The sequence below is a fragment of the Chiloscyllium plagiosum genome, unplaced genomic scaffold (assembly GCF_037043375.1).
Source record: "Chiloscyllium plagiosum isolate Xiang-an unplaced genomic scaffold, Cpla_swu_hap1 HiC_scaffold_12, whole genome shotgun sequence".
NCBI lineage: Eukaryota > Metazoa > Chordata > Chondrichthyes > Orectolobiformes > Hemiscylliidae > Chiloscyllium > Chiloscyllium plagiosum.
Window position 1 is genome coordinate 78,858,619 of NW_028270150.1, and position 25,482 is coordinate 78,884,100.

At 42.4% G+C, this 25,482-nt stretch overlaps 1 protein-coding gene across 2 annotated transcripts in view; it reads right to left on the minus strand.

Moving 5' to 3' along the window:
- Window positions 1-8,095: 8,095 nt before the first annotated feature.
- gemin8 (gem (nuclear organelle) associated protein 8) overlaps window positions 8,096-25,482 on the minus strand; it is a 40,870-nt gene continuing 23,483 nt past the window's right edge. For both annotated transcript variants that reach the window (XM_043700573.2, XM_087992969.1), the window contains exon 3: window positions 8,096-8,517. In XM_043700573.2, the coding sequence (XP_043556508.2) occupies window positions 8,261-8,517 (257 nt within the window). In that variant the 3' untranslated portion in view covers window positions 8,096-8,260. The remainder of the gene's footprint in view (window positions 8,518-25,482) is intronic.

Sequence of the window (25,482 nt, forward strand, 5' to 3'; positions counted from 1 at the left end):
CATGTGGTGCCCAGTCTATCTCAGATTACCCTGGAAGTGGAGGTTGTCTTAAACCTTTAAATAAATGAAGCTAGTTGTCTCACACTGCTCCTGGCAGTAAATCCACGAATGGTTTTCTCCACTGACAGAATGTGCTGTCGCTAAAAAGATGTTTTGCCTACCACACGTAATAGTAATCTGATATAGGAGTTTAGTACCAATGTGATGCCTTATATGCAACCTGACGCCCCAATGGCTAGCAGAAATGTACCAAACAAGACATCCTCATTGAATGTTCATAGCTGGCAACATGTTTCTGGTGCCCAACCATCCTGTGGCTGCAAGCCTCAGAAAGGTACATCAACATAAGTTGTGATTCTGCCAATAGAAATTATTTATTAAATAATCTGAACTGTACTAAGATTTATACCAGAAACTAACTTAAGATCATCAGCTGGGCTTGCAGTGTACTCACTAAAGCTACATAAGGCCAAATCCTGAAGACTTACCTATTAGGAAAAAGGAATTAAACGAAGATTGCATCTTTTTTAAAGAGAAAATAGGGTTGTACAAACACTCAAACATTGTCGCATTCCCAAGGAAGAGCCTAAGCAATCAGAACCTGACTGGCTCGAGAAGTAAAATTGTCAGTTAACTGTTCTTGCTGCATCTTCATGCCATAGAAACAGAGCATGGGAACAGACCCTTCAAATCAACTAGTCCATGCCAGGAGCAGTCTTCAGCCAGAAGTGCCAAGTGGACGATCCATCTTGGCTTCCTTCAGTGGTTTCCAGCATTACAGATACCAGTCTTCAGTCAGTTCAATTCACACCATCTAATATCAAGGAACAGTTGGAGACACTGGGTACTGCAAAGGCTACAGGCCCTGACAACATTCCAGCAATAGTACTAAAGAATTGTGCTCCAGGACTGGCTGCTCCCCTAGCCAAGCCGTTCCAGTAGTTACAACACTGACATCTACCCGACAATGTAGAAAATTGCTCAAGTATGTCCTGCACATAAAAAGCAGGACAAATCCAACCATGCCAATTATCGCCCCATCAGTCTACTCTCAATCATCAGTAAAGTGATAGAAGGCGTCATCAACAGTGCTATCAAACAGCACCTGTTCAGCAATAACCTGCTTAGTGATGCCAGGACCACTCAGCTCCTGACCGCATTACAGTCTTGGCTCAAACATGGAAACAAGGGCTGAATTCCAGAAGTGAGTCAAGAGTGACAGCCCTGAACATCAAGGCTGCATTTGACTGAGTGTAGCATCCGAGAGCCCTAGCAAAACTGGAATCATTGGGTATTGGGGGTAAACTCTCCGTTGGTTAGAGTCATACCTGACACATAGGAAGATGGTTGTGGTTGTTGAAGGTCAATCATCTCAGCTCCAGGACATCTCTGCAGGAGTTCCTCAGGATAGTATCGTAGGCCCAACCAGCTTCAGCTGCTTCATCAATGACCTTTCCTCCATTATAAGGTCAGAAGTGGGAATGTTCGCTTATGATTGCACAATGTTCAGCACCATTCGTGACTCCTCAGATATTGAAGGAGCCAAAGTCCAAATGCAACAATATATCCAGGCTTGGGTGACGAGTAGCAAGTAGCATTCACATCACACAAATGCCAGGCTATGACCATCACCAATAACAGATAATCTAACCACTGCCCCTTGACATTCAATGGTGTGATCATTACTGAATCCCTCAATATCAACATCCTTGGGGTTATCATTGACCAGAAACTCAACTGGACTCTACATAAACACAGTGGCTACAAGAGCACTTTAGAGATGAGGAATACTGTAGCAGGTAATTCTGCAAAACAAATCCACCATCTACAAGGCACAAATCAAGACTGTGAGGGAATACTCCCCACTTGCCTGTATGGATGCAACCACACAAAACACTCAGGAAGCTTGACACTATCCAGGACAAAGCAGCCTGTTTGATTGACACTACAATCCAGAAACTTCCACTCTCTCCACCACTCAGTGGCAGCAGCATGCACTATCTGCCCAATGCACTACAGAAATTCACCAAAGATCTTCAGACAGCACCTTCCAAACTCATGACTATGTCCATCTACAAGGACAAGGGCAGCAGATATATAGGAATACCATCACCTTCAAGTTCCCCTCCAAGTCACTCACCATCCTCACTGGTAAATATATCGCCATGCCTTCAGTATCACTGAGTTAAAATCCTGCAATTCCCTCCCTAAGGGTATTGCGGGTCAACCCGCAGCAGTTTAAGACAGCAGCTCACCACCACCTCCTCAAAGGCAAGTAGGGACAGGCAACAAATGCTGGCCAGCCAGTGATGCCCACATCCCGAAACCGCCAACCATGTTTCCAAACTCTAGTCCCAGCTGCCTGCATTTGGCCCATATCCCTCCAAACAGAATCCCTAGTGTGGAAGCAGGCTATTTGGCCCATAAAGTCCATATTGACCATCCAGAGAGCATCCCACCACCACCATCACCCTCCCCCCACCCCTGTAACCCTGCATTTCCAAACCCATCCAGGATATTCATCCCTGGACTCCAAGGGCAATTTAGCATGGCTAATCCACCGAACCTGCACATCTTTGGACTGTGGAAGGAAACCACACCACCTGGATTAAAGCCATTCAGACACAGGGAGAACATGCAGACTCCACACAGTTGCCTGAGGCTGAAATTGAACCCCTTTCCCATGTGTACCTATACAAATGTCTTTTAAATGTTGTAACTGCACTTGCAACCACCACTTTTTCTGGCAGTTCATTCCACACACTATCGCTATGTAAAGAAAAAGGTGCTCCTCATGGTCGTTTGTGACCCAACCAATCAATACTCTGCTCATTCTGTATAAAATTGCTTCTCTCCCACGCTCCTGATCTTTGGGCACCCGGTACGGAGGAAGGAGGGCAGGTCTGAAGACCTCCTCGTGGGTCTGCTCCTGGGCCTGGCCAAACTGGCCATCAACAGGTCCAGGCAGCGGGCCGTGGAGGGGGTCGTTAAGGCCGACTGCCTGCCCCTCTTCCGCGGTTACGTTAGGGCCCGGGTGTCCTTGGAGAAGGAGCACGCGGTGTCCACCAACACCCTGGAGTTGTTCAGGGAGAGGTGGGCGCCGCAGGGAGTGGAGTGCATCATTTCTCCCTCCAATTCTATGTGAAGGGCAGTGTTTGTCACTGGCCACCCGGGTGTTTTCCCATCTTCCTGGTGGTGGAATTTGAATGAAGATTTGTGCACTTTGTGTCTTTCAGTGTGTCTCACACCTGCACACACACACCATGGTGCTGGGGAAAAAAAAAAAAAAAATTGCTTCTCTCCCACACCCCTGATCTTTGGGCACCCGGTACGGAAGAGGGAGAGCAGGTCTGAAGACCTCCTCGTGGGTCTGCTCCTGGGCCTGGCCAAACTGGCCATTAACAGGTCCAGGCAGCGGGCCGTGGAGGGGGTCGTTAGGGCCAACTGCCTGCCCCTCTTCCGCGGTTACGTTAGGGCCCGGGTGTCCTTGGAGAAGGAGCACGCGGTGTCCACCAACACCCTGGAGTTGTTCAGGGAGTGGAGTGTATTATTTCTCACTGGCCACCCAGGTGTTTTCCTTCTTCTGAATAGATTCGTGCACTTTGTGTCTTTCACTGTGTCTCACTCCTGCACACACAAAAAAAGAAAATATAAATAAATAAATAACCAGCAATGTTAAGGGCACAGCTTGTCACTGGCCACTCGGGTGTTTTCCCTTTTGAGAGTTGGATCAGTGTGAGTGAGTGAGTGTGCACATGCAAGGACTCTCCTCCTTGAAGGGGACTGTCCCTGGACTAGCTACCCCACGTCGAGAGAGAGGAAGGAAGGAAGAAGAGGAGGAGGCAGAAGCAGAAGGAGGTGAGAGTTTTTGAGTCTGGGGCCTATTTTTGGAGCTGCAGCCTGGGCCTCACGCAGGTCAAGGGAGTGTTGCTGCTGACCTGGGGCCCACTCTCACTGCTGGTCTCTGGGACCCTGCCCGGGCCTGCCTCACTGCTGCTGCCTGGGACTTGCCTTGCGGCCCCTCCCAGGACCTCCACCACTGTCGCTGTTGTTAGAGGCCCACATCCATTGCTGCTGCCTGGGACTTGCCTTGGGGACCCTCCCCAACATGCCTGCCCCCACCGCTGCGACCAAGGGCCTGCCTAGGACTTGCCAGAGGCTTGTCTCCACTGCTGCTGTTGCCTGAGGCCTGCCTCCACCACCGCTGCCTAGGACTCGCCTTGGGCCCTCTCCACAACCTCCACCACTACTGCTGCCTGGGACTTCCCTTGGGGACCCTCCTCAACAGATCTGCCCCCCAAAAAAAAAATAAAATTGCTTCTCCTTGGGGCAGCACAGTGGCTCAATGGTTAGCACTGCTGCCTCCCAGCACCAAGGTCCCAGCTTCAGTTCCAGCCTTGGGCAGCTGTCTGTGTGTAGTTTCTTGGGTCTGCTCCTGGGCCTGGCCAAACTGGCCATCAACAGGTCGAGGCAGCGGGCCGTGGAGGGGGTCATTAGGGCCGACTATCTGCCCCTCTTCCACGGTTACGTTAGAGCCCAGGTGTCCTTGGAGAAGGTGCACGCGGTGTCCACCAACACCCTGGAGTCGTTCAGGGAGAGGTGGGTGCCGCAGGGAGTGGAGTGCATTATTTCCCCCTCTAACTCTATTTTGATTTAGTCCCTGCCCTCCCCTTCACTGTTTTGATCACATAGCATCGTCCTTTGATGTGAAGGGCACTGCTTGTCACTGGCCACGCGGGTGTTTTCCTATCTTCCTGGTGGTGGAAATTGAATAAAGATTCGTACACCTTGTGTCTCACACCTGCATACACACACCATGGGTGCTGGGGAAAAAAGATAAGCACTACTGCAGTTAGGCGGTAGTGTGGGGTTTAAAACAAAAAAAACCAGGAGCCTGCATTGCCCCCCAAAAAATAAAATTGCTTCTCCTTGGGGCAGCACAGTGGCTCAGTGGTTAGCACTGCTGCCTCCCAGCACCAATTCCAGCCTACTGCAACTGTCTGTGTGTAGTTTCGTGGTTCTGCTCCTGGGCCTGGCCATAAACAGGTTCAGGTAGCGGGCCGTGGAGGGGGTCGTTAGGGCCGGCTGCCTGCCTCTCTTCTGTGGTTGTTAGAGCCCAGGTGTCCCTGGAGAAGGAGCACGCGGTGTCCACCAACACCCTGGAGATGTTCGTGGAGTGTATTATTTCCCCCTCCAACTCTATTTTGATTTAGTCCCTGCCCTCCCCTTTTTTGATCACACAGCATTGCCCTTTTTTGTGAAGGGCACTGCTTGCCACTGGCCACTCGGGTGTTTTCCTATCTTCCTGGTGGTGGAAATTGAATAAAGATTCGTGCACTTTGTGTCTCTCACCTACACATAAAAAATAAGCACTACCACAGTTAGGCGGTAGTGTGGGGATTAAAAAAAGTGGGAAAAAATAATAAAAAAAATAAACAGGAGGGTCAGTGATATTGTTCATTCTTAGAGCTGGCTCTGAGGGAGCTGGAAAAAAAATTGTTTCTCCTTATTTGTCTATTTCTTACATCCTTGTCCTGATGTAAGAGTTTCTTCTATTCTCCTTTTAATGTCTAAAATAATAGATTTTTCTCAACAAAGTATTTCAAAATTATCGTCGTCATCTTAAATTCTTCTCTCTCCTGAGAGAGACACCATACAATCCTAGTTGATCAACCAAATGAATTCATCTTAGGTTGCTTCATTTCACAGATCGCATACTGAAGTTACAACCCCTCAATGTGGAGTTAAACAACAGCCAAGTAAAACATTTAATTCTGACAAGTAACCCACCTGAGTTAGAATGATGGAATGTACATCTAGTTATGTCAAATTTTGTTTGCCAAGGATTAACATTGTTCAGTTATTTCCATATATAGATTCTTGTGATCTCCCATTGTAGAAAAGCGATTCAATTTATGTCAGTTATAATTAGGAATAATACTATTCCTTAAAATCTTATTTCATGCCAGTTTGGACATCAATGACAAATATTTAATTATTCCATGTTCTTTATTTGCCACATTGCTAGTTGCAAAGTAAAGAGAAACAGGATCTCTGGCAGATATTTATGGGAATTGTATGATAGTTTTTTTTTAAGAACACTACAGTAGATTAAACTTTGAGAACATGGATTAGAAAGGCAAGGTGGATAGTTCATTTGCTGACTGACAGCTGATATAAATACACAGAAGTTGCATGAGGTGACTCACTTCTTGAGTATTCCTACTCTTTGCTTGAAAATTAAGTGATGACTCTCTAGCATCTGCAGTCCTCACTTTCCCTCTCTCCAATGGTGGGCATGGTTAGGAACTTACTCTTCAGATAACCAAGGGCATATTATCCCTTAGTTAACACATTCTACCATGTAATAGTGCAGTTTGAGACTCGTGACAAAAACATTTTCAGTAAAATGTACAATAAATAGTATCTATTCAATTATTTTGAATCCCATGTTCCCCTTGTAATGTTTTTAAACAGAAGTTAAATTGCTGCAGAAAGGGAGTTTTGCACCATGGAAGTTGATGAGTTAAGTGCATCTCTGGTGAAAGTATTACTAAATACATTTGAAAGGCATCTTCCCACAGACAACAAACTGTGTATTGCTTGTTTCTTTGAAATGTAAATGTAACCAGACTCCTTTAGTGAACGGTCAAAACTTTCTGAAGTTACTGAATTTATAAAAGGTGCTAGTATGTAAAAATTAAGTATACATTACTTTCTCGACATGCAGGCTGAAATTTGACAAAGATTTTAGCCTTATTTTTGAAAAGATTAATAAACTTCTGGCTATTGCGCCTTCCTCAGAATTGCTCCTGCACACCAAAACGGAGTGCTATCAGGTGAATAATTCTTTAGCACAGCGAGAGTTGAGATTAAGCATTGTCGACAGAGTTTAATAACTTGACATACCAATATAAAATGTTGCAGCCAATCTTAGTCTTTAAGTACTCAGTGTCAAAGATTTCTTTGTATTGCAATCCAATGCAGAACACATTGTGCCCAAACATCTCCATGGCAATGAAGCTATCTGCTTAGGAGTGCATGTTCATTCATCTCTCAGGCTCTCTCGTCCAACTTTGCAAAATAGTGCTGGTCAGTAACCACTTCAACATTTAAAATCTGAGATCACTTGCATCATGATAAGGATTTGCAGGTCAACATTCTTTCCCAGTAATTTTCTTTCTAAAGGAAACGTTCCTTTAGCATTGCTTACCTCCAGCTGCATTTCCTGCTTGTGTATTACAAAGCAATCTGATTTCAGATCATTACCATCCTCAGTCATCTGAAGAGGTGCAACAAGCACAGTCAAATGCCCTTCACTTCACTTATAAATAAGGACTACATTGCTCTCAGCCTCAATGTTACTGACTAACGCAAAAATTTGTGACATTATTTTACTGAGTGAAGTCAAATTACATTTCTGTGAGGATTCAAATTTAACTTATTGTCCCCACGTCCATTATCACTAAAATACTGCCTCCATGACACTACATGTTTTTGTCCCTTAGCTCTTATGTTGTTTTCTTGAAATTCTTCATATTACCTCGAGCTTTGATTTTTCAACCATTTTTCTGAGTTTATTTCCCCATTCTCCACAAAGTGTATATATCATTCGAATGTTCTTAATGATGCCATTGTGCCATCACTACCAACCTGATTAGCTCCTTATACCCTTCCTGTGTAACTGCTTCTTTCTCCAGTCTCTCTTCAGATTATATGTTTGCCTTACGATCCTTCACCAGTTTTATTTTTTGTTCCTCTCATTTTCAAATCCATCTTTGGAGGAAGCTTTCGCACTTTGTCGCTACCTCCCAATATCCCTTTCCTTTTTCAGTTTACAAGGATACCAGCTTTCACTCCTTATTTGGTTCTGCACCTTCTTCACATAGAGAATCCACTTTCAATTAAGTGATCTGCAGAGCACTTGCAACAGTGGAAAGGGTGCAGTTGGGAAAAGAAAGTCTAACCTTGGGAATGTACCAAGATTAGAGAAGCTTAAGCTTTGCATCCCTGGTAAGGTGAGCAAGTGGATCGCACGGTTTCTCTGCTGGTTACGCTGTAGATCTTAACCAAAATACTATTATAATGTCCAAAGTTAGAGGCTTTCATGCTAAAGCATCACTTCATGTTTAACTTGTAATGGTAAAAAAATCTTATGTTTATTAAGCCATAATAAACACTGTTACAAAGTAAAAATGGCTACAATTTAAAAAATGAATACTAATTAGCAAAATCAGTTTTATAGGATAGATAGTCAAAATCAAAGTTTCAGTGGAATTACAGGCCAGTACTTTGGCTGTTTCTTATCACACTTTCTATCAAACAGAAGTTGCATTGCAGTTTCCATTCCTTGGATTTTAGTAGCATCATCTCCATACAGTCTCCTCATTTCAACCAGTCTCCTTTCTCCAGGTCTTTCTGCAGGTGGTTGAATTGTTCTCCCCAATGTACTGTGAAAATCACGGTCAGCCAATACATACATTGCCTGTCGTTCGTCATCATACTGTTGCTGTCGCTCTGTGAACACACAAATAAAAACAATGAACCAACATGCACGTTAAGTGGAAATGCTGACATTCAAAATTCACAAGAGAGCAACATTATGCTTATTACTTCACTTGGTTGCGAGTCAAATGTTCACACTTGAAACTTGCAGGCTGAATCATGAAAATTGCATTCCCAGAAGTGGAAGTATTGGGCAAGGTATCTCTACTAGAACTAGAGTTCCACTATGGACCAGATGGGCTGGATAGTCTTTTTTAGCTGCATGTTCTAAATAATTTTACACAATTCTAGACAGGAAACACAAATTGCAAAGTTATATTAATGGTATTTCTTCTGTTAAGTCAACACAGCTCACATCTTTCTCTGAAAATAGACCCCAATACAAAAAACAATTACATCTTTGACTATATATCCATACATACACATATCTTTCTTCATTTGATCACACATCAGCAGAAACAGAGGCACAGCAATAATATCACTGGCCTTGTAATCCAGGGGCCCAGGCTAATGTTCTTGGGACAAGCATTCAGCTGGAATTTAAAGATGGATTTAAATCTAGATTTTAAAACCAGTCAGTAATTTTAGCTATGCAGCTATTATTCATGGCTGCAAAAACCCACCTTTTTCGTTAATTTAGTTCAGGGAAGGTCATATGGCTTACACAACCCAGTCTATCCAAACCTCTGATCATGTGGCTGACCTTTAAGTGCCCACCACATTGGTCTAGCAAGCATTACGTTTACGGGCAACAGGGTGACAAATGCTGCCCTTGCCAACAGCACCCACATCCCATGGAGGAGTAAAGAAAAAATATGTGAATAGCCACAGTTCAGAATATTTCAATGAATCTTACAGACAAAATTAAAATTTGGTTCACATTTCTGATAAAATAGGTTAAAGTAATTAGCAGTAATGAATCACGTAGTGAAAAAAATGATACTGGCACATTATGGTTTAGAGCCTTGAACAAGTCTCCAAATTAGGGGAAAAATGTGGTTCAACATATTTTGCTGAGCTTTTGCACCATGGCCTAGGACTGGATGTTAAATAATCACAACTTTAATGAAGAGAGCAGGATGACATGCAAAAAGCAACACCAGGTATATCTAAAAGTGAAATCAAAACAGAAAAATGCTGAAGACACCCAACACATCAGGCAACACCTGCTGAAGAAGAAACAGAGTTAATTTTAAGATCAAAGGTTCTTCTTCACAGCTGCTGTCAGACCGACATAGTTTCTCCAGCAGTGTGTGTTTTGGTTTCACATTTCCAGCATTCACAGTATTTTACTTTGATACCAAAAAATGAGATACAAACCTGGAGAAGCTACAACAAAGGACCACATTGTGAGACACACACACACACACACACACACACACACACACACAGCAGAATGCAATAAACAAGGCTAACCAAAACATCAAATCTAAGCTCTGCAGTTCAGCCACATCCAGTCATGAATAGTGATGGACAATTAAACAATGGATAAGGAGGCTTCACAAAATATCCCTATCTTCAATGAGAAGGGAACCCGCGTATGGGTGCGAAAGCCAAGGCTGAAGTATTTGCATCCATATTCAGTCCATTGATGCATCTTGGCCTGCTCCTGAGGTTCCAGTTTGATTCATTCCACATGATATCAGGAAATGGCTGAAGACCGGATACTGCAAAGACTGTGGGCCCTGGCAATATTCCGACATTAGTACTGAAAACATATGCTCCAAAACTAGCTGTATCGCTACCCAAGCCTGTTGCAGCAGCTACATTAGCACTGGTCTGACAATGTGGAAAATTGCCCAGGATTTAAAAACAATTATTATTTGACACATGTACTTTGTTTATAAAATACAATGAAAAGTGTTGTAGTGTTGCTACTCTCCAGCGTCATCTTAGAACACAGAAAAATAAACCAAAACAATGAACAGAAGGGCAGAAAGAGTGCGCAACTTTACAGTCCTTCTTCAGCCCTTCGCCTTGGGCCTGTTGGCCAGCCACCAGGCCCCTTCACTGCTCTGCCGCCGCTGCACCAGAACAAAAGTCACCTCCACCAATGCCCTCGTCACTATGAATCCTCAATGGAGCCCCTCGCCAATGCAGCCGCCACCAATGCCATAAGTACTGCACCAGCCCAAAGTCAAATGCCACGAGTATGCAGCTGCTGTCGCTGCCACCGGGTCTTTTACTGGGCTCAAACTCACCTCTGTAAACGCTTTCATGAAACAGGATGCAGACACCACCAGGAACTGAAACTCACTTCTGCCGCAGTGGGCATGAGTTGGTGCTAGGACCATCTTGTTGATGCAGAAGCGCTGGGCTCACTTTGAGTCCGTACTGGTCTCACTCACTGCTGTTGATAGTATCACTGTGGCTGAGCTCTGCTGCACTGAGGAGCGGTGCTACAGCTTACAGCAGCACAGCCCAAACACTCAGCCTGCCTCTGAGACTCCACGGCATAGCCATCATCACTACTGCTGCATGGTAAGGAGGGCGAGGCTGCACATGATCATGGGTCATTACCACCTGCACTGATGGACAACTCAACAGTGCTTGCCATCTCATCACTCCACATCCAGGACATGCACCTCATGTCCACATGCCTATACGTGCCCTGGGAGGAAAAAGGAGGACAAATCCAACATGTCAATTACCGCCCTCTTGGTCAAACTCTCAATCATCGGCAAAATGACAGGCGGGGGTGGTCAACAGTTCTATCAGGCAGCTCTTGTTAAGGAATAATGGGTTCACGAATGCTCAGATTGGTACCATTAGAACCACTTGGTACCTTGACCTTCCTACAGCTAAACTTGGACAGAAGAGCTGAACCCCAGAGGCAAGAGCAAAGTGGCTGCTTTTAACATCAAGGCCACATTCGGCAGAGTGAGAGTTGAAGAAACCACACAAAAACTATAATTAATGTGAACCAGAGGGGAAACTCTCTGCTGGCTGGAGTCATACCTAATACAAAAGGAAGATAGTTGGATATCAATCATCTTAGTCCCAGAGCATCTTTGCAGGAGTTCCACAGGGTAATGCCTTCGATCCAAACATCTTTAACTTTGTCATCAATGACATTTCCACCATCAGCAGGTCAGAAATGGGTGTGTTGCTAATTATTGCACAATGTTCAGAACAATTCACGATTCTTCAGATACTGAAGTGGTCCTTCTCTATTAGCAGTAGGATCTGCAACACAAGCAGGCAGGCATGGGTCGATAAGTGGCAACTAACCATCTCCAACAAAAGATAATATAACTATTACCTCTTGATATTTAATGACATTAAGATTGATGAATACCCCATTATTAACAATTTGGGGCTTAGCATTAACCAGAAGCTGAACTGGACCAGTCCTATTGGTTACAAGAGTAGGTTAGAGGCTAGGAATTCATTGGCGAGTAATCCACCTCGGTCTCTCCAAAACCTGTACATTATCTACAAGGCACAAATCAAGATTGTGCTGGAATACATCATCCTGACTTGAAAATATATTGATGTCCCTTTGCTGTGACCAGCTTAAAATCCTGGAACTCCCTTGCTAACAGCACTGTGGATATCTCCGCACCCGATGGACTGCAACAGTCAAGGGGGCAGCACATTACATCTTTTTCAGGACATTTAGGGTCAGACAATAAATGCATAACCCATGAGCAAATTTGAAAAATAAAATAAGCATTGGTCCAGGAATATTAATCTAAATTTGCATTTCAGTAAATAAAAAAATTGATATTTGAAGAGATGATAAATTATGTAAAGAAAATCTGGGCAACAAGCCAGTCCACCAGTATGTTATAACCTACTGGGATATCCTGCCCCCATGAAAACATGATTGCTAAATTCAAAATAAAAATGCAATCCAATCTGATTTGTCTTTCACAATCCTAACAGTTTAATGTACAACCCTTGCTTCCCCTTCACGTGATGTATAAATTAATGTCTGGCAGCAACAGAAAATCCTTAATCAGTATGGAAAGTCTGCAAATTAATGATTAAAAAAAAAACTTTCACAACAAAATGAGACTCAGTGCTACAACATTAAGAGTCATTCTGACCAGCCACTTGAACGATTGCAGATTTTCACTTTACTTGTGATTTTGAAGCCACCACTGTCGTCCATAGACCACAGTCAAATGGACAAGATCTCAATTTATAGTTTAGCATTCTTCTTAAGGATGACACAGCCATCCATCAATACTGGAAAGAACATTTTGAACAATGCCTTAAATGAGAGTCCACAGTAGGAGATGATACTATTTGGGTTACACTCAGTACCCTTTGGTAGAAACCATGGGTTGACAACCATTGGTTGGAGACCTGCAATAGTGATCAAAGGGAACAAAAACATCAAAACATAGATCCCAATGGTATTCCAGCTGAGACCTTGAAAGCTCGTGTATATTTGTTCACATCAACACTTCGTGTACTCATCCTTCCAGATTTTGGAGGAAAAGTAACTCCCGGTCAGATATACCCTAGAACTCTGTGGGAAGCTAGGGAAGTGATTGCTGGGTCCCTTGCTGAGATATTTGTATCATCGATAGACATAGGTGAGGTGCCGGAAGACCAGAGGTTGGCTAACGTGGTGTCACTGTTTAAGAAAGTTGGTAAGGAGAAGCCAGGGAAGCAAAGACCGGTGAACCTAAGACATTAGTGGTGGACAAGTTGTTGAAGGGAATCCTGAGGGACAGGATTTACATGTATTTGGAAAGGTAAGGACTGATTAGGGATAGTCAACATGCCTTTGTATATGGGAAATCATGTCTCACAAACTTGATTAGTTTTTTGAAGAAATATAGTTAGTAAGCTTGCAGATGACAGCAAAATTGGAGGTGTAGTGGACAGCGAAAAAGGTTACCTCAGATTACAACAGGATCTGGACCAGATGGACCATGGGCTGAGAAGTGGCAGATGGAGTTTAATTCAGATAAATGCGAGGTGCTGCATTTTGAGAAAGCAAATCTTAGCAGGACTCATACACTTAACAGTAAGGTCCAAGGGAGTGTTGCTGAACAAAAAGACATTGGAGTGCAGGTTCATAGCTCCTTGAAAGTGGAGTCGCAAGTAGATAGGATAGTGAAGGCGGCGTTTGGTATGCTTTCCTTTATTGGTCAGAGTATGGAGTACAGGAATTGGGAGGTCATGCTGCGGCTGTACAGGACATTGGTTAGGCCACTGTTGGAATATTGCATACAATTCTGGTCTCCTTCCTATTGTGAAACTTGAAAGGGTTCAGAAAAGATTTACAAGGATGTTGCCAGGGTTGGAGGATTTGAGCTACAGGAAGAGGCTGAACAGGCTGGGGCTGTTTTCCCTGAAGCGTCAGAGGCTGAGGGGTAACTTTATAGGGACATGGATAGGGTAAATAGAAAAAGTATTTTCCCTGGGGTGGGGTAGCCCAGAACTAGAGGGCATAGGTTTAGGGTGAGAGAGGAAAGATATAAAAGAGACCGACGGGGCAACTTTTTCACACAGAGGGTGGTACATGTATGGATTGAGCTGCCAGAGGAAGTGGAGGAGGCTGGTACAACTACAACATTTAAAAGGCATTTGGATGGGTATATGAATAGGGGGGATTTAGAGGGATATGGTCTGAGTGCTGGCAGGTGGGACTAGATTGGGTTGGGATATCTGATCGGCATGGACGGGTTGGACTGAAGGGTCTATTTCCATGCTGTACATCTCTATGACTTTATGACTGTAAGTAATGAAGAGGATTAGGTAAAAACAATGACTGCAGATGCTGGAAACCAGATTCTGGATTAGTGGTGCTGGAAGAGCACAGCAGTTCAGGCAGCATCCGCGGAGCAGTAAAATTGACGTTTCGGGCAAAAGCCCTTCATCAGGAATATTCCTGAAAGTCAATTTTACTGCTCCTCGGATGCTGCCTGAACTACTGTGCTCTTCCAGCACCACTAACGAAGAGGATTGATGAGGGCAGAGTGGATGTGATTTATTCGGACTTCAGTAAGGCGTTCGACAAGTTTCTCCCTGGTAGACTCGTTAGCAAGATTAGATCACATGGAATACAGGGAGAACTAGCCCATTCGGATACAAAACTTGCTCGAAGGTACAAGGCAGAGGGTGGTGGGGGAGGGTTGCTTTTAAGACTGGAGACCTGTGACCACTGATGGTGCCACAAGGATCGGTGCTGGGTCCACTGCTTTTCATCATTTATATAAAACATAGGAGGTATAGTTAGTAAGTTTGCAGGCGACACCAAAATTGGAGATGTAGTGGACAGCGAAGGTTACCTCAGATTACAACGGGATCTTGATGAGCTGGGCCAATGGGCCGAAGAGTGGCAGATGGAGTTTAATTTAAATAAATGTGAAGTGCTGCTTTTCGGAAAGGCAAATCAAGGCAGGACTTATACAATGGGCTTGTTGCTGAACAAAGAGACCTTGGAGTGCAGGTAGGTAGGATAATGAAGGCAGCGTTTGGTATGCTTGCCTTTTTATTGGTCAGTACATCGAGTATAGGAGTTGAGAGGTCATGTTGCAGCTGTACAGGTCATCGATTAGGCCACTTTTAGAATACGGAGTGCAATTCTGGTGTCCCTGCTATAGGAAGGATGAAACTTGAAAGAGTTCAGGAAAGAATTACAAGGATGTTGCCAGGGTTGGAGGGTTTGAGCTATAGGGAGAGTCTGAATAGACTGGGGCTCTTTTCCCTGAAGCATCAGAAACTGAGGGGTGACCTTATACAGGTTTATAAAATCATGAGGGGCATGGATAGGGTAGATAGACAAGGTCTTTCCCTGGGGTGGGGAATCCAAAACTAGAGGGCATAAGTATAAAGTGAGAGGGGAAAGATTTAAAAGGGACTTGAGGGACAACATTTCCACGCAGTGGGTGGTGCGTGTATGGAATGAGCTGCCAGAGGAAGTGGTGAAGGCTGGTACAATTACAACATTTAATAGGCATCTGGATGGGAAGGTTTAAAGGGATATGGGCCAAATGCTGGCAAACAGGACGAGATTTATTTGGGATATTTGGTCAGCCATGGACAAGTTGGACCAAAGGGTCTGTTTCCCTGCTGTCTATCTGTATGACTCAATAACTTCAGGAATGCAACAAGTGTAAGAAATCAGGCTCCGTAATTAAATTCCTGAGGAGGGAAAATTCTGGCATGCATTCATCGAAATCACCTCCTTCCTGAGACAGTGGAAATCCTTCCAGAGAAAAGGTGCACTTTTAGACCTTCCAGAAGCGCACCTCTAACATCTACCTTCTTGTCACACAAATCAAAGTAAAATGTGAAGACGAATATCAAGTACTCTTCATTGTATTTATCGAACTGACTGAAGCATTGGGCTCAATAAATTGCAGGACTCTGTAAGGTATACTCAAATAATTTGGATGTCCAAGAATCTTCTTCATAATCCTGCAACTGCTTCATGATTTAGCTCCAACTGTCGAATGGGGAAATCTGAAACAGATGCTTCAAATAAAATTTGGAGTGGTGTCAAGCAAGCTCATGATAGTTTCTATACTGTTTAACATCTGACATTACCCATTTATTTCAAAAATAAATTGCCCTCTACTGTTTGTATGAAGCATTGTCCAGATGGAAAGCTCTTTAATCTCAGTGGTCTCTGTGCCTAAGTTGTAGGTACATATGATTTATAAGTTGTACTGTGACAATTATTTTGTACCAAATTTGCAAGCCACTTTTGATCTCTTCAGAACTGCATATTAAAGAGCACTGCCTATCCTTGAACACCGCCTAAACAAAACACACATCAATCCAACCTGTTCAGCCAAATATCCCTCCTCTCATGTTCATCGAAGGAGAGACACTGGAATATATTGAGCACTTCCTGTCAGGTGTATTTGACAACAAAGACTTTTGCAAGTCAACAAAAATTCAAGTGTATACAGCAGTTGCAGTCATCATTCTCCTATGCTGCAGAGAGACCTGGACTGTACATCAGAAATAAATAAGAACACTATAAATTCCATCAACAACACTGTGCCACCGTGTGGGCGGCACGGTGGCACAGTGGTTAGCACTGCTGCCTCACAGCGCCAGAAACCCGGGTTCAATTCCCGCCTCAGGCGACTGACTGTGTGGAGTTTGCACGTTCTCCCCGTGTCTGCGTGGGTTTCCTCCGGGTGCTCCGGTTTCCTCCCACAGTCCAAAGATATGCAGGTCACGTGAATTGGCCATGCTAAATTGCCCGTAGTGTTAGGTAAGGAGTAAATGTAGGGGTATGGGTGGGTTACGCTTCGGCGGGTCGGTGTGGACTTGTTGGGCCGAAGGACCTGTTTCCACACTGTAATGTAATCTAATCTAATCTAATACCTCTGCTGCATCTTCTGGAGTCAGTGAATCTCTTGAGGTACAGCGGTAGCGTGTCTGTTCATGAGCTGGGAGGCCTAGGCTCAGATCCCAACTACCCCAGACATGTCTCATAACAGGTCTGAACAAGTTAACTGGGAAATATCTACAATAGTCCAATGACAAGATTCAAATCCTTTATCCATGTTAGAGGAGGGATGGAATTGCACTGGACAGAATGCAAAGGAATTTATTGGGATGCTGCCTGAGTTGGAGACTTTTATTGATGTAGATTGGATAGACTTGGGTTGTTTTCCTTGGAGCATAAGAGACTGAGGTGGGTCATGATTGTGATGTATAAAATTATGAGGGGCATAGACAGGGTAGACTGGAAGAAACTTTTCCTCTTGGTGGAGGGATCAATAACCAGGGCCCACAGATTTAAGATTATGTGGTTGTTTTTCACCAGCACAGACTCAATAGGTCAATGGGCTTTGTTGTGTGTTGGAACACTGTATAATTTTGACACTATGACTATCGACCAAACACTAGTGGCCTTCTTGCAAACAGCTCCATAAGCATGAATGGAAAGCTCCTGAAAAATCAATTACGATGGACTGGACATCGTCTCTGGATGGCTGTAAACAGCCTGCCCAGTCAGGTCCTGTTTTCCCAACTCTCAAAATGGCCATTGTTCTGAGAAAGCAATAACATTCAACTTGGAGGAGCTTGTTATCAATTGTTCGGAATGGCAGCAGACAAAAAAAAGGAAACTATGTTCACTACATTCTGGGATTCTCTACCTCATTTGTCCAAAGGCCTATGGGTCAAGAATTAGCCTCTTCAGCCATAACACTACTCAATGCAGAAACGCGCAATCAAATATACATCATTTTTGATGTAGGTTTGCTCACTGAGCTGCAAGGTTCATTTCCAGACGTTTTGTCACTCTACTAGGTAACATCTTCAGTGGGCCTCAGGCAAAGCACTGCTGATAATTCCTGCTTTCTATTTATATGTTTGGGTTTCTTTGGGTTGGTGATGTAATTTCCTGTGGGGAAGTCACTTCCTGTGGTAGATCAAGTATGTTTGTTGATAGAGTTCCGGTTGGATGCCCTGCTTTTAGGAATTCTCATGTGTTTCTTTGTTTGGCTTGTCCTAGGATGGATGTGTTGTCCCAGTTGAAGTGGTGTCCTTCCTCATCCGTATGCAAGGATACTAGTGAGAGAGGGTCATGTCTTTTTGTGGCTAGTTGATGTTCACGCATCCTGGTGGATAGTTTTCTGCTTGTTTGTCCAATGTAGTGTTTGCTATAGTCTTTGCACGGTATTTTGTAAATTACATTAGTTTTGCTTGTTGTCTGTATAGGGTCTTTCAAGTTCATTAGCTGCTGTTTTAGTGTGTTGGTGGGTTTGTGCGTTATCATGATTCCAACACATCACATCTACTGATTACCCAAAATTCACAAACCAGGAGACCCCCAGGCCCATAGTCTCACTACCTGGAAACACCAACTTACAGATTGGCCAAGGAGCTACACCAAAGACTAAAACACTTAGTAGAAGCTACTTCATCCACTCCACCCAAGAATTCCTGAAGACCAAAGACATTAAGATAGAAGCGGATGAAATAATGGTCTCCTTTGATGTAACAGCCCTGTTTACATCGATCAACATTAACTTGGCCAAGGAAACACTGGCTACACTATTATAAGACCCAAAGACACATACACCAAACACCACTAACTCCATCAACAAGGACACTATTGTCAAGCTAGTGGACCTATGCCTTACCACACACCACCAACAACAAAACTTACAGACAAACCAAATGAATACCCATGGGATCTCCGATATCAGGGTTCTTAGCAAAGGCAGTAATTGCAGAGATGTGAACAAACAGCACTGCCAACCATCCAACCCAAACTTTGGGTCCACTATGTGGATGACACCTTTGTCATTACTAAACAAAACAAATTAGAGGAAACCTTCAAGACTATCAATAATACCCTCACTGGCATAAAATTCACTAAAGAGGAGGAAAACAACAACTAACTGCCATTCCCAGATATCACAGTACAGCAAACAGCCAATGGGGAACTTCAAACCAGCGTCTATAGGAAAACAACACATACGGACCAAATATTGAACTACAGAAGCAATCATCCCAACACCCATAAACAAAGTGGCACCAGAACATTATTTTAACTAGCCAACACAGACTGCATAGTACCTCTGTGCTGCAGAGCAGAGGAAAATGACCTATACCGTGTATTCAAAAAGAATGGGTACCCAATGAACACAGTCCACCTATTTCTCAGCAACAAACCCAAATAAGCAGACAAAACATGTCCAGAAACCCTAGCCACTCTCTAAGTCAAAGACATCTCGGAAATGACGGTCAGACTACTCAGATCCCTTGGAATCATGGTAGCCCACAAACCCACCAACACACTAAAAAGCAGCTAATTAACTTGAAAGACCCTATACAGACAACAAGCAAAACTAATGTCATTTACAAAATACCGTGCAAGGACTGTAACAAACACTACATTGGACAAACAGGCAGAAAACTAGCCATCAGGATACATGAACACCAACTAGCCACAAAAAGACATGATCCTCTCTCATTAGTATCCTTACATACAGATGAGGAGAAACACCTCTTTGACTGGGACAACATATCCATCCTAGGATAAGCCAAACAAAGACACACAAGAATTCCTAGAAGCATGACATTTCAACCTGAACTCTATCAATAAACACAGAGTTGGACTCCATCTACCACCCACAGAGAAAAAAAATACAGGAAGTGACTTCACCACAGAAAAGATATCACCACAGGAAATTATGTCACCAACCCAAAGAAACCCAAACATATAAATAAAAAACAGGAATTATCTGCAGTGCTTTGCCTGATGCCCACTGAAGATGTTACCTAGTAGGGTGACAAATTGTCTTGAAATGAACCTTCCAGCTCTGCGAGCAACCTATATCCAGAACCTCAACCTGAGCTACAAAGTTTAAAACTTGCCAATACATCATTCTCCAGTAAAGGGATAACTGACATAATCATGACTTTTACCAGAAGATATTGAGTTAAGTTGTTTCCACTACATCAATGTTTTATCATGAAACAGGCCCTCACTAATTACTAATCAAATTTGAAAGTATAAAATTTTGTTCCTAAATTTATCATTTTCTCTCCTTCTATTAAGCTTTACTATGTTCCCAGTGACAGCATGGAATAATAAAGTTGCAGTGTTCCACACATTAATAGATAATTGACCACTTGATTAGATTTATGTCAGCTTCATTAAAAAGAAATTGTAATCCCATACTTCCTAGACAGTTGGTTTTCTTTCACTCTGTTGAGATTGAAGCAGATTTAGGCTAGATTTGCCACCAGCAACATAAATATTTCATGAGCATCACCAACACAAGGGCAAGCTACATCCTACCCAAAGAACAAATACATCAATATTAGCTCTCTTTTCATAGGGAGGGAACCCTAGAGAAATTTGATTAAATAGTGTTTCCAACTAGAGGTATTGACCTTTCCCTCCAAATCAGTGTTGTATCAGTCACTGTTATTTTACACTGATACAGCTGTCTGCATTATACTTCAGAATCCAAACAATAAGATTAGGTTTAAACCAGCTGACATTGCAATGCCAGTTGTTAATACCAATCTGTCATCATTTCCAGTCAGTGTACTAACAAAAGTCTTAGAAAACTAATTGATAATTAATCCATCAATCCAACCAATTTTCCATCTATTAATCACAATGTACTAAACATTTATCAACAATACATTAATTTAGAAAAATGAGGGAGATATTATTCAATTAATAATAATTGAAATTAGGGAGCCCTGCTAATTACTGGTCACTACCAAATAAATAACCAAAAAAAAGATTTTACAAGAGCTGCAATTTACTTCAGCTAAACACTGGGAAGATTGAAGTTATTATCTTCAACCCAACACTGCTGCCACCTCCCCACAACTTCAGGCTGAAAAGGATTTTAAAAATATATTGCCTTTCTTAAGCTGCCCTTGAGAAGGTGGTGGTGAGCTCACAAAAGCTGTAATCTATGTGGCGCAGGTAAACCTAAAGAACTGCTGGTGAGTTCTAAGTTTTTGACTGCATGACAGTGAAGGACCAGCTATTTCCAAGTCAGGATGGCATGTGGTTTAGGGTGGAACCTACAGGCTGGTGGTGCTCCCATACATTCACTATTCTTGCGTTTCTAAGTAATTAGTTTAGAGATTTGTGAAACGCTGGTCTCAAGATACATGGCTCTCAAGTAGCTGCAGTGTATCTTGTAGATGGTACACACTGCTGCCAGTCTGTGTCTGAGATGGAGGGAGTAATATTTACATGATTGATGCACGCCAGTCAAGTGGCAGCTTTGTCCTGGATAGTGGTGAACTGCATTAGTACTTTTGCAACTGCACTCATTCAGTAAAGTGGAGAGCAATCTATTACTCCTGAGTTGAGATTTGTTGTTGGTGGACATGTTTTGGTAGAGGTACTGCAGAATTCCCAACCTCTGACGTATGTGCTTTTATAGTCATACTATGAGGTTAGTCCAGTAAAATTTCTGGACAATGATAACCTACCAAGACATTGATGCTGGATAATGCCAGTGAATGATGAGGGGAGATGGTTAGATACCGGAGATGGCTGTTGCCTAGCATGTGTGAGATGCAAATATGTTACTCATCATTCATTAACCCAAGCCTGAATTGGTCCAATCTAGCTGATATACAGGCAAGAACTATTACATGATCTGCGAAGGTGTAAATGGACTGAACATGTACACTCACTCCTTGTTATGTGAATTTGCAATCCATGGGTTTGCGTACTTGTGAGGTCGGCCCAGATAGACTATTTTTTCCCCTATTTGATAAGTCCCAATGGATCGTGCATACCTTCATAGTAAATACAGAATTTCTATTTTTGGGCTGTGGTTTTGTGTTATCTGTGGGAGGACTGTGCCCATACCCTCTGTGGACAATAAGGATTTGGTATAAATTAGCAGCAAACACCCTGCTTCTAACTTTATGTAGTGAGGTTCAGTGAAGCAGCTGATGCAATTCCAACAACCACAACCAGCTTGCTTTCTGCTAGGTATGATTCTAAGCAATGGAAAATTCTCCTGATTCAAAGGGATTTCAATTTTCTGAAAGTTGTTTAAAGCCATACAAAGTAAAATCTGCATTGATACCATAGGCAGTCATCCTTTTCTCACCTTTCAAATTCAAAATCATACAACACCAGGTTATAGTCCAACAGGTTTATTTGGAAGCACTAGCTTTTGAAGTGCTGCTTCTTCATCAGGCGGTTCTTCACCTGATGAAGCAGTGCTCCAAAAGCTAGTGCTTCCAAATAAACCTGTTGGACTATAACCTGGTGTTGCGTGATCTTTAACTTGCCCACTCCAGTCTGACACCGGCGCCTCCAAATCATGGTTCCCAAATTCAGTTCTACCAAGGTTATAATGAGGTCAGGAACTGAGTGGTCCTGACAAAAACTAAACTGAACATGCAATTGAGCATGCGATAGGGACATTTTATCAGTACTGCTTGAAAGCACTGTTGACCACACCTCCTATCTCTCTGCTGTTGGAATGTAGACTGATGGGGTTGTGCTGGAGTACAGTTTTACCCATGTTCTATGGACAAGACATATCTGGATAATTTTCCATTTGTCTGATGATACCAATGTTGTAGTTGTATTGGAAAGGCTTGGCTAAGGACGAATGGTTCTGAAACATGTATCTTCAGTTCTACAGCTGGGATGCTGTTGGGGCCAAAAGGCTTTGCTATATTCTGTGCACTTAGCAATTTCTTGATTATGAGTTGGAGTAAATTAGATTGGCAAGAAGCTCAGGAGGAGGCTGAGATTGACTATCCACGTGGGCATTTGCATCTGAAAATGATTGCAACTGCTTCAGCATTGTCTTTTGCACTGACATACTGGCCTCCCAATGATTGAGCATGAGGATGTCTGTGCAGCCGCCTTCTCCCACTAGCTACTTAATTGCCTCGCATCATTCACAAATGATGATTAGATCATCAGTGATCCAAAAGATGGGGACGGCAGAGCTCTTTCTGGATCCATTACTCATGGGATCTCTTAACTCTGGTTAGCATTGCTTTTGTTATTTAGCACGTTCAAACTCTTGAGTTGCGGCATCAACAGGCTACCTAATTTTCAAGTATTTCTTAGTGCTGATCCTATAATCATTCTGATGCTGCACTCTGAAGTCTTGAGTTTCATTTACAATGTACTCATGGATAGCTCAGTTCAGCTTAGATTTCAGTACATAAAGGATGTAACAATTTACTTATCTTCGAAGAGGGTAAAGGGACAGTAGGCGCTTCAGGGTACCTATCTTAGCTAGTGAACTCTGCATACTTACTGTGATGCCCCACAGTTGGACAACTGTTATGATCACAGCTGATGTTAGTACTGGTCAAGTCAGATCCCAGACTGAAATAGGGTTTGATAAGATTTTTTTTCTAGTTTTAACAAGGGTGGTCTCTCATAAAACACAAGCATGCAATGATGCAGATTTGTTTACAAACAAAAACAACCTAAAGTTTATTACATAAAAGAACTGAAGATAAAATAAACTAAACTAAACTATTCACATGTAACACAAATATAAAGATTTCAAAACAGTAAAATACAAAGAATAAATGTTTACAGTTCTGACACCTTGTCTATCACAAATAAGGGTTGACTTAGCTATAGGGGGTTTCCCCTAATTGCCTACAATAATTCCGGAATCTATGATGTGAAATCTTAAAGCAGTACTGTTTACTTCGTTAACTTATAAACTCTCCCAACTTAAAACAAATTCCCACGAGTCCTCAGACCACTCACTTTCAGACATTTAAAAAAAATCACCATGGCTACAGAAATACTACAAATTAATCATTAGTCACACAGATAATCCACATGCTGTAAGTTCAAATTCAAAGTTTAAACTCAAAATATGATACTAAAATATATACAAATCACACACCTTACATGATAGCCACATCCACTCTAATAAAGATAAAAGGTGTTGTCTTGGTTTGATGCTAGTACACTCAGCCTGGAGTCAGCTTATGATTTCAAGTCTCACTCCAATGGCTTAAGCAAGCAATTTAGGACAACCTCCATGCAGTTATATAACTTCTTTTCTAAATGAGGTTCAAGTACTTTGTAATGTTATGAACAGAATACCATATTCTAAATTTCTGATAAGTAACTGCTAAACATCTGAAAGCTAGAGGAATTGACTGGCAGGGAACAGATGGCGCAAAGACAATACACAAGGATGATGGTAATTAAGGTGTTTGTTGTTATAAAGAGCATTTTAGTCTTTCGAAGGATTTAACAACGTTTCAACACACACTCGTATAGATTCAGAAGTTAAACTTTATATTCAAAAGTACTTGCGCACAAGTACTTATATCAATTTCAACATTTTATTAGTTGATTCCCCTATGCCTGGTGAATGATTCTAAATTCAACTCACGCAGGATGATAGAGCTAAGGTCATCAGCAGACCCCCCACAATTAATCCTAGTGACAGCTCTTCATACTTTTGCTCACACAGTACGTGCCAATCAACTGCAAGAAAGAGGAAGGATCATTGCCAAGTCTTTATCAGCTATAAGTAAATGTTCATTCTTCAGAAAGGAATGTGAAGTCACCTGTAATGTCCCACCATCATTCTAGCTGATGGCAGTTAATTCAGCAAGGGTTAAGGATCATTTGCCTATTGATTGTAAGGGTTTTAAGTAAATAACTAAGCAGCCTCAACTCAGTTCCTTGGAAGCTCAGTCAAGCAGCACAAATTCTCCCAATTCAACATCTATTGCTGACTTTACCCAGAGGCCGCAAGACAGCTGATGTGAATAACAGGAAAAATAAATGACATTTCTGCAAGCATTGGCCAATCTTCTAAGGCTGCAGCTGCTATACATTAATGAAATACAGAGACTGAGCTTATTCTGCATTAAGGTTGCTAGACTTAGCATTCTTAATGGTCAGTATCTGATATTCCCACAGATTAAAACTTTACTTTGATGAGAAAAAGTGGCAATTACATCCTCAGTGGAAGGTAGTTCTAATGAACCCAGAAGTGTTAAATTAACAATAATGATAGTCATTAACCTAGCAATACTTCAGCAATTGTCATTTTAACAATATATGTTAACTTAACTACTTCATAATATCAATAGGCTTTATCTGTACCATCAGTACTCAAATGTGCATTTCAACATTTTTGTCTAAACAAAAAGAGAATCACTGCTGGAAAACAAATGTCTTTTTCTTCGTCTTTGGCACTTATAGTAGGTATCACCTCCCATTAACAGCATGTCCTTTCTTCTGAGACCTTGGTTTGAAACCAGCCCAAAAATGAAGAAGTGCAAGCCCCAACAGTCCTCAGTGCAATGACTGAATAACCAGTCTGAGTTGTCACTTGTGCAAACCACCGGGGTGCTTCTGGTTCAACATTATTAGTTTCTGTTATCCGGTTATTAACAAGCCAAAACAAAAGGCTGGGGTTGGGAAAATAGTAAAATAACTCGTTGTTTTTGAGATCACAGTCAAGAAAGATTATCAGTGTTAAAACAAGAGTGAGCTTTGTCACTTTATATAGTTAAAAATCACAACACCAGGTTATAGTCCAA